This window comes from Littorina saxatilis, linkage group LG7 (genome assembly GCF_037325665.1).
Source record: "Littorina saxatilis isolate snail1 linkage group LG7, US_GU_Lsax_2.0, whole genome shotgun sequence".
Lineage (NCBI taxonomy): Eukaryota > Metazoa > Mollusca > Gastropoda > Littorinimorpha > Littorinidae > Littorina > Littorina saxatilis.
The window spans coordinates 16,671,551-16,682,032 of NC_090251.1; the positions used below are offsets into that span (position 1 = coordinate 16,671,551).

The 10,482-nt window shown below is 44.0% G+C and overlaps 1 protein-coding gene across 1 annotated transcript in view; it reads left to right on the forward strand.

Moving 5' to 3' along the window:
* Positions 1-9,898, forward strand: part of LOC138970811 (uncharacterized) — a 41,471-nt gene extending 31,573 nt beyond the window's left edge. The window contains exon 2 of the mRNA XM_070343340.1: positions 4,683-9,898. Coding sequence (XP_070199441.1) covers positions 4,721-5,833 — 1,113 coding nt within the window. The 5' untranslated portion in view covers positions 4,683-4,720 and the 3' untranslated portion in view covers positions 5,834-9,898. The remainder of the gene's footprint in view (positions 1-4,682) is intronic.
* The last annotated feature ends 584 nt before the right edge of the window (positions 9,899-10,482 follow it).

The window sequence follows — 10,482 nt, forward strand, 5'->3', positions numbered from 1 at the left end:
TCAAAAGATGGTTCCCTAAATGTTTTAACATAGAGGGGAATCGAGACGATGGTCGTGGTGTATGTGTGTGTGTGTGTGTGTGTCTGTCTGTCTGTGCGTGTGTGTGTGTGTAGAGCGATTCTGACCAAACTACTGGACCGATCTTTATGAAATTTGACATGAGAGTTCCTGGGAATGATATCCCCGGACGTTTTTTTCTCCATTTTTTTCGATAAAACACCTTTGATGACGTTATATCCGGCTTTTTGTAAAAGTTGAGGCGGCACTGTCACACCCTCATTTTTCAAACAAATTGATTGAAATTTTTGTAAAGCATTCTTCGACAAAGGCCGGACTTAGGTATTGCATTTCAGCTTGGTGGCTTAAAAATTAATTAATGACTTTGGCCATTACAAATCTGAAAATTGTAATAATTTTTTTATATAAAACGATCCAAATTTACGTTCATCTTATTTTACATCATTTCCTGATTCCAAAAACATATAAATATGTTATATTTGGATTAAAAACAAGCTCTGAAAATTAAAAATATAAAAATTATGATCAAAATTAAATTTCCGAAATCGATTTAAAAACAATTTCATCTTATTCCTTGTCGGTTCCTGATTCCAAAAACATATAGATATGATATGTTTGGATTAAAAACACGCTCAGAAAGTTAAAACGAAGAGAGGTACAGAAAAGCGTGCTATGCAGCACAGCGAAACCACTACCGCGCTGAACAGGCTCGTCAGTTTCACTCCGTTTTGCACAAGCGGCGGACTACGGTCATTGTGAAAAAATGCACTGCGTTCAGTTTCATTCTTTGAGTTCCACAGCTTGACTAAATGTAGTAATTTCGCCTTACGCGACTTGTTATTGTTGTTGGTAGGGAGCATCCTTCTTCGTTGATCTTTTTTTTTTCCTGCTGTTTATATTAATGTTTGTACTTTAAATATACCTATATAATTAACAATACTATTTCTAAATGTATTGTAAACAACTTTTCTATATAACAATTCCCTCTCAAAAATGCACACAATATCCAGAGGGGAACCATACCTGTCCCCCGAATCTGTTGTTAAGACTGTGTGCGCTATGCTGTTTAGAGACTAGCAGAGATTCAAAGTTCTCCCATCAATGTGATCAAAATGAGATTTTAATTTTGATTTAAAAAATACATCGTTTGTGCCCTCCCCATGAACCACTGACGTTTACTGGGCAAGTTTACTTTCTTCGGACCAAAGCCCTAAAACCCAGGCAGACGTTCTAGTTTGCATGCCGTGGTGTGATTTTAGTGTCCCTAATACTGTAACCTTCCCCGGGAGGGTCTTGTGGAATTTTACGTTGAGAGAAAAAAGCACTGGTGTTCACCAGGCGAGTTTACTCTCTTGGGGCCAGAGCTCTAAAACCCAGACTCTTCTGCTTTAAAAGGTTTTGTCTGATGCCGGACTGGTTGTCCATTGTTTGAAGTTCTCTCATTCATCACTAGATCCGTCTGTTTGTTTTTGTGTGTGTCGGTTTCAGCCTACTGTGGCACTGTGTGTGTGTGAGAGAGAGAGAGAGAGAGAGAGAGAGGGAGAGAGTGTGTGTGCGTACGTATACACCTTCATTAATTTCCGGTACAAAGTGGGGATGGTGACGGTAAATGAATATATCTGAATGTGCATCATGACTAAAGAAGTAAATATGACGAAATAAACAATGCGAACTATTTACAAACTGTCGTTAGAGTATTGCTTGTCGGGCGCATTTGGTCACACACACACGCGCGCAATATCAGACAGAATAATACTGTGTGATTAGCAAACGTTGCCTTATTCTATCGTGTGCTATTTTGCGTACTTTAATTTTGACACGTTGGAACTAAACACGGTACTGTCAGAGCAGATTAACCCATATTCCTCTTGTACCAAACTACATGCATCTTTGATGAAGAGAAATCGCCTGAGGTAATCCTGGTCATGACGGTATATTTTTGTAGGTTCGTGTTCCATCAAGCCTTCATGATTATCGGCGTGTCTTCGCTAGGGCGACAGTTGGGGGCGTATATTTTGGGAACCCATTCCCAGTTTGTCACGACGATTCTGTGTCACACTGAACACCCATGGATAGATGTGATAATGGAGTTATTTCAGGATACCAACGTGTTGACAATGATTACGTCCAGGGTGTGTGTGTGTGTGTGTGAGTGTGTGTTTGGGTATGTGTGAGTGTGTGTGTGTGTGTCTGGTCGTTGTGCTTTTATTCCGTGAATGTATGGTAAACGCTGCCTGTTGCTATCGTGTGGTTTTGTTGTTGCAAAGTGCATGACAACTCAATGTAAAGCGTGCTTCTCTAGCTTGAATCAGTGCGTCCAAACTCAGTGGTTTCTTTGATCGGTGGTTATCTACTTGTTTATGTCAATTAATTCAACACATTAGCAGAAGAAGAAAAGCTAGAAAGAGTAGAAGATACGGAAGCGAGAGAGAGAGAGAGAGGGGGGGGGGGGAGAGAGAGAGAGAGAAAGAGAGAGGCAGGAGGGGTGGGTTATTCTTCATCCGTTTGGACGTGAACATTCTTGAAAACACTTTTTAGAATGGGCAAGACACGAACTATCTACGCACTTTAAGAAGCGTGCACGTACATCAAGTACTTTTTATTTATTTTTCTCTCTCGTTATTTTCCTTCATTTAAAAATCAATATCAGTCTAAACTGAACAAAAATAGCTAGAATCACGCCATGCCTCCATTCCACCAAGAGTTTCAAAATTCGGCATCGACGGACGGGGATAAAAGCCGGTCGAACGCGCGGGAGGAGGGGGGGGGGTGGGGCGAGGGAGGAGGGTGGAGAGAAAAGGGCAGGGGTGAACGGGAATGGGGATTTGAGTAGGGATGGGGGGGGGGAGGGGGGGTCGGGGTGGTTTGGGCATGGAAATGGAGGAAAGCTTGAAGACGGGTTAATAGGCAGGCTGAAGCATGAATTTGAATTCAACCAACGTATACAGACGAGACAGGAGCAAGATCGATAGAGGTGTAAAGCGAGTTTGGGGATGCTGGCGCAGGGGGGGGGGGGGGGGGGTCTGGCTAAGGGATTGAGGAAAGTGCTGAGGAGGCAAGGAAAGGACTCTATGGCTTTGATCATTCAACCATCAATCTAGACTGGAACGCTGAAACCGGCTGTGTTGCATCTTCGTGCTATTCCCCACTGTCCCCATTTTCACTCTTTTCCTACCTCCACGTTGTTCCGTATCCCCCTGGTATTCCTTGATTATACCCTCATTCACAACTTTCCCCGTTTTTCTCTCCGTCCTGTGTCCCCCAACTCCACTTTTATCCCCCATTTTTCTGTCCGTCCTGTGTCCTCCAACTCCACTTTTATCCCCCATTTTTCTAACCTTGCCCGTTTTCTTCTTCAGTCTTGCTGTATTTGTATTCCCCTGCTATAAATCGCGTTTTCCATTTTCCAATCTTTCCCGTTTGTGCTTTATCCGCCTGCTATGCATAGCTTTGTCCTGTTTTCACAAATTTTTACCCGTTCCTTCGTGCTGTATCCCCCATCCCTCGCTTTTCCCATTTTCCTCCTTTTTTCTCAACTTTCCCCGTTTTCGTCTTTGCCTTGTACCCCCTTGGTATTCCTCGCTTTTTCCATTTTCCTCCTTTTTTCTCAACTGTCCCCGTTTTCGTCTTTGCCTTGTACCCCCTTGGTATTCCTCGCTTTTCCCATTTTCCTCCTTTTTTCTCAACTGTCCCCGTTTTCGTCTTTGCCTTGTACCCCCTTGGTATTCCTCGCTTTTTCCATTTTCCTCCTTTTTTCTCAACTGTCCCCGTTTTCGTCTTTGCCTTGTACCCCCTTGGTATTCCTCGCTTTTTCCATTTTCCTCCTTTTTTCTCAACTGTCCCCGTTTTCGTCTTTGCCTTGTACCCCCTTGGTATTCCTCGCTTTTCCCATTTTCCTCCTTTTTTCTCAACTGTCCCCGTTTTCGTCTTTGCCTTGTACCCCCTTGGTATTCCTCGCTTTTTCCATTTTCCTCCTTTTTTCTCAACTGTCCCCGTTTTCGTCTTTGCCTTGTACCCCCTTGGTATTCCTCGCTTTTCCCATTTTCCTACCTTTTTTCGAACTTTTCTCCCATAAGACTTGCCGCCTAATCTTGTGGTAGTGAATGGCAACAGACCGTACTGAAATCTCCCTGACATTGGACGAGGAGACCGTGGAATGAGAACTGCCGGAAGCGGACCCTATTCTTCTCTTTCTATGTCCCCCGAATCTGTTTCTGTCGGTATGCCTTGGTTCTATCGACCAGCCTTTGACCACTCTCCATCCATCCTCTCCTATTGGTGTGCGTGTGTGTGTATGTGTGTGTGTGTGTGTGTGTGTGTGTGTAAGTGAGTTAGTGTTTGTGTGTGTGTGTGTGTGTGTGTGTGTGTGTGTGTGTGTGTGTGTGTACACGCGCGTTCGCCAGCGAATGCATTTGTGTGCTTTCTGGATTTGTTCTTACTTTATGTATTCAGTAACATATTTTGCCTATTTCTTACACCATTTTTTGGTTTACTTATTTGCTACAATTTGTCTTGTATCAGCGCATTTCGCGTTTACTAGTTTAACGAACCCATTTCTACGATTGGTATCAAGTCACTAACTAATCAAGGCCTTCCTCTATACCCTTTACCAAGTCCTATTTCCAGTCAATCAAACGTGATTATTTTCTCATCTCTGCCCCCAGAGTGCTGTTAGACAAGTCAGCGGTGGCAGCACCGGGGGATGGCCGCAGACGCCAGACGCAGTAACGACATAGAAACAACGACAGCCGCAGCAACAGCAGTAACAACAGCAGCAGTCAAACGACGACCCATGTCGGCCCCCAAAGCCTCCGAGTCGGCCGCCATCCCTCGCATCGTCCTTGACGACCGCGATGGCGAGCCCGACCACAGCAACAACAGTAACAACACCACCACCACAACCACCAACGGCCCCGGGGTGGGTGTGAGGCCTCTCTCCGTAATTGGAGGCAGAGGCCCGGGAGGGGGAGGAAGAGGAGGTGATGATGACAGTCCCCCTGGTCATTACGGCTACGTCCCTCACCGCTGCAACTCCGACATCGGCCTCCCTACGGCCAGCATGCCCAATCTCTCCATGGCCATGAACCTGGGCGAGAACGGCACGGGGGACAAGCTGGGCGTCTACTGCTCGCCCAGAACCACGCGTCGCTCCGTGGACCTGGACCTCGGCTCGCGCGACCCCGGAGGCTACGAGTGGCTGGAAGAGAAGACGTCATCCCTACGCGTGTTGAGCGCCGGGAGCCGCGTGGGTAGCGCCGTCAGCCTCAACAGCGTGTGCACGGCGCACAGCGTGGGCCTTCTCTCCAACGACTCCGACGACGACTACCAGGACACCTCGCTGCATGACGGGAGCGTGTCGGGGTCTCTGCCTCAGAGCGAGAGAGCCGGGCAGCTCAGGAGGCTGCAGTCCTACCCCGAAGACGACAAAGGGGTGTCGATGGGAGGGGGGGGAGTAGGGGGTGGTGGTGGCGACGTCGCCGGGGTGACTCCCCGCACCTCCCACTCCCTCTCCAACCTCAAGGCCGCGCAGGCTCCCTCGGACATTCAAGGTCGAGGTCGTGAGCAGTTGACCCCGGAAAAACTCTGCCTCTTACCCTCAGAGTTGGACGAATCGGACAGCAGGGTGCCTCCCGGTGGGAGGAGGGAGGAAGGAGGAGGAGGAGGAGGGAGGCAGAGGGTGAGCGGTGGTGGGGGTGGTAAAGCTGAGGACGGTAAGAAAGCTCACATAGTCAGCTATGATGGCAAAGGTTCCGCCTCAATGCGAGAAGGTCGAATAAGACGCTGGCTGGAGGACATGGATAAAGCTACCGAGTGATGTGTTGCGCTGGTCACATGTAACACAAGAACACCAAGAGAAAGAGACATTAATAAAAACTGTTACATGGAGATTGACTGAGTTTCATGCGCTATCGGGGGATCCTTCGCCAATGTGTGTGTATCCTTGCTATCTCATTGAACGCGTGAGAATTCATTGTAACGCTGAATTAATCGCAAAGCTGAATACTATACCTAAAAGATGTGTTCACACCCAATAAAGTAAGGTCACAGGAAAGGCTGATAGTTACCTGTTTCTGTCACAATGTGTTCATACCCAAAAAGGATGTTCACAGGAAAGGCTAATAGTTACCTGTTTCTGTCACCATGTGTTCACACCCAAAACGCGTGTTCACAGGAAAGGCTGATAGTTACCTGTTTCTGTCGCAATGTGTTCACACCCAAAAAGCGTGTTTACAGTAAAGGCTGATAGTTACCTGTTTCTGTCACAATGTGTTCACACCCATAAAGCGTGTTCACAGGAAAGGCTGATAGTTCCCTGTGTCCATATCACAATGTGTTCACACGCAAAAAGCGTTTTCACAAGAAAGGCTGATAGTTTCCTGTTTCTGTGTCAGAAGTATAAATTGATGAATATCACCTACGTTCACTTCCGAAATGTGTCACAATTAATTCTCGCGTTAACCTTTCTTTGTCTTCGATTCATTCCACAGCTTACAAAAATGGCATATTTCAAGAGGCTACGGGTAGAATACACATTGACGTGTATTCTTTTTAAGTTGTGATCAGAATCTGAAATATAACAACGTATGTGCAGAATTTGGCTGTGACCACTAAACTCGTGGTAGCTTTTTACTGGCGATTCATAGTTCATAAAGTGTGTTGGAAGCAACCATGTACTGACAACAAACGTGCCGAGGATTCTTAGGCTGCTCTGGTGAATGGACAATACAATGACACGAGGACGTTCAGATGGATTATTCGTTATCTCTTACTGATCACGTGTTTTACGCAATGAATGGTGATCAAATGCCCTGGATATGGAATCTTCATGACAAAATCGTATCTGCAAAAAACGTGCTATCGATTATGCTGCTTCTGTGCAAGAGAGGATTGAAAACGTTTCCGGTACATTCATTCCTCTGTAAAACCTCTTCTTAATCACCAGATTTACCTGTGATAAGAACGTCGTTTGACTTCGACACCTACCAAACATCAACTGCTTGCTCTTGGATTTGGGAATTAGGCGAGGAAGAAGAGCCAAAACAAAAAGAAGACGTGTTACGCCAAGGGAAAGTCCCCCAAACGCCGGGTCAGATTTTTGTTTTGTTTTTTTAGATTGAAAAAGGTGTCAGTTACGAAATTATTTCAGGTAAAATCCAACTCGGCATACTTAGCAGATATGAAGTAGACTCTTGTCGTGTCCAAATGGAAGGATGTGCTTATCCTGAAAACCTGGACCTTGACATATCTATGGTGACTCAAGACATGGTCTGCATGGCAAGGAAGGTATTTTGAAGGGAGTTCGAAATCAATTATTCAGTACCTTGTGCATGCCATTTACGTACTTTATGGTGATCGAATGTCCTGGGTGTTTATTCCTTGGACACAAAAAGACAGAGACAGGCCTAATGCAGTTGGTTATTCTGTGTCTTGTACTAGTCATGTACGTACATTACAGTGATCCGATGTCCATGATGTTTATTCTATGGAAACAAAAACATCCGGAGAGAGTCAGGTCTGCGTTTTAGTGTTCGTGAAATTACAAGCGAGTGGATGTCTCTTCCTAGTTTATGTGGAAATAATGACCTATTTGTTGTCAGGCAACTGGCTTAGTCCAGGTGATCTGCTTAAGAATGATGCCCAATGCAGTTTTTGTCGCCGACGTTTTGGGTGAAAACAAATGAGATCAACTGAGGCTGTTGACTGGCAAATTTCTCTTATAATGGTCTGCATATTGACCACATAATTTACCCCGACGCTGCTGCAATCATGATACACGTAAACTAACCCGTCGATCTCAAAGTTTGCCTCTGGCTGATATCATGAAGACTTCATTCTACTTAACACCACACTATCGAACCGAGTCACAACTTGTGAAGTGAGGCATGACGGCAATTTATATCTTGGTTCGGGAGTCTTTAAGTGTTCTGTCGTGTCAAGCATGATGACCACAGAAATTCAGGTCTTTGTCTCCAGCGTTTCTGCTGAAAGCATATGAAACAGTTGATCGGTTCATTTCCTTAATAAAATAAGGATTTTTTTATTTTTGTGCGACAACAGGTGTTGTGTATGCTGTAAGAGATTCCGATGGATGTATTATTCTATCGAGAAAACAGTACATGTTCGTAAAAGCGATTTTTGATTTTCCTTCCAATGAGATTTTTACTCTCCGAGATGAAATGCGGCTGCCCGTGTGGCAAATATAAAACGAGTGCATTCGCGTTTATGCTAAAATAAAGAAAGGAGAAAGAAATACACATACGTTGTGGACACGTCGTCGAATTGAAAAAACAAAGTTTTCTTATGATGCCCAAAAGTCGACAAAGGGTGACAACCAGTTCTTTATCCCAAAAAAGGTTCACATATATATATCTCTTCCTCTGAGAGGGATTTGTGCAAGAAAATGTGATATCGCCCAAAATCATGTGCATACAATTGTGCCGCCAAACGTGGAACTCTTCTTAAGTGTCTGTCAATCCCATATATGTTTAACTGTGTACAAACCCGTCAGTGTCTTCGTTTTTTGTTGGTTTTTTTCATCCCACTCAAAGGCCAAATGATTTACTATCGGATATTTTTGTTACATTCTTGACATATGGACGTACCAAATATATTTCGGAATATTGAAAGTCAATGGAAAATGGACAATTCTTGACACATGGAAGTACCAGATATAGTTCGGAATTCTTAAAGTCACTGGAAAGTGGACAATTCTTGATATATTGACGTACCAGACATATTTCGGAATATTGAAAGTCAATGGAAAATGGACAATTCTTGACATATGGACGTACCGGACATATCTCGGAATATTGAAAGTCAATGGAAAATAGACTATTTCTGACATATTTCGGAATAGTGAAAGTCAAGGGAAAATGGACAATTCTTGAAATATTTCGGAATATTCAAAGTCACTGAAAAGTGGACAAATCTTGACATATTGACGTACCAGACATGATGATATCTGTTGCTTTTTGGGTCCAACGGACCATATAGGCCAAATCAGGACCCCACAAGTTTAACATTACACAAATTTAAATTAAACCAATTTCAAAAAACAAAGTCAGGAAATGTATCACAGTAAAACTATGTATCACAGTAAAACTATTATCACAGGCGTGGCACCATGGTGCCTCTTCTCTTTTAAGCAGGTGAACATGTGTTATATAAAAGTGTGACCAGTGTGTAACCAAGCCAAAACACTTTCTTCTTTTCTAATTGAAGCCATCAAAACTACACAAGTTACGCCCTGAGCATTAAGGTGTCAGCAACTCATCCCCTGGTCACACATGACAAACTCGGAATTCACCATATTTTTTGGGGAAAAAAGGTGGAGAATGTTATGGGTTAGAAAAGGTAAGTGAAAGGGCTTTGGGGAGGCAGAAATAGAGAAGAGACAAGAAAAAGATCCTAATTAGGTTCACGGCTCTCAGAAGTTAGTAGAGAAGGCTGCCGCATCCACCACCCGGGGGACGCACCTCTACGCCAATTAGGGGGCGCGAGGTACCAGACATACTTTGAAATTTTGAAAGTCAATTGAAAGTAGACAATTCTTAACATGTGTACGTACCAGGCATATCTCAATAGTCAGTGGAAAGTGGACGTGAACATGTGTTGTCCTTCGTTCTGGACGACTATTTTATTCAAGTGAGATTTTTGTTGGCCACATCACCAAAACAGTAATGTCATCCCAATCTTGCACTTGTACTTGTCTCCCTTTATCCCTCTCCCTTGTTCCCCCTTATCTCCCCCTCCCCGTCTCCTGTGTGAATGTTTGTTTCGTTAACAATGGAACGTGGGATTGTTTTACTGTGCCCATTATTTTTGCAGATTTGTATGCGTTTGTTTTGGTTTCAATTAAAGTTTTGATTTATGATCTTGATCAGATTGTGCATAAAGAAGAGTGTGTGTGTGTGTGTGTGTGTTTGTGTGTGTGTCTGTCTGTGTGTGTGTATGTGTGTGTGTGTGTGTGTGTCTGCCTCTGTGTGTGTGTGTGTGCGCGCGCGTGTATGTGATGTATGTGCGTGAGAGAGAGAGAGAAGGGTCTTTCTTTCTTTCTTTATTTGATGTTTAACGTCGTTTTCAACCGTTCAAGGTTATATCGCGACGGAGAAAAGGGGGGGGGGGGATGGGATAGAGCCACTTGTTAATTGTTTCTTGTTCACAAAAGCACTAATCAAAAAATTGCTCCAGGGGCTTGCAACGTAGTACAATATATGACCTTACTGGGAGAATGCAAGTTTCCAGTACAAAGGACTTAACATTTCTTACATACTGCTTGACTAAAATCTTTACAAACATTGACTATATTCTATACAAGAAACACTTAACAAGGGTAAAAGGAGAAACAGAATCCGTTAGTCGCCTCTTACGACATGCTGGGGAGCATCGGGTAAATTCTCCCCCCTAACCCGCGGGGGGTAAGAGTATTACTCAATTAATAATATATGAATATGGTCGTTTAAA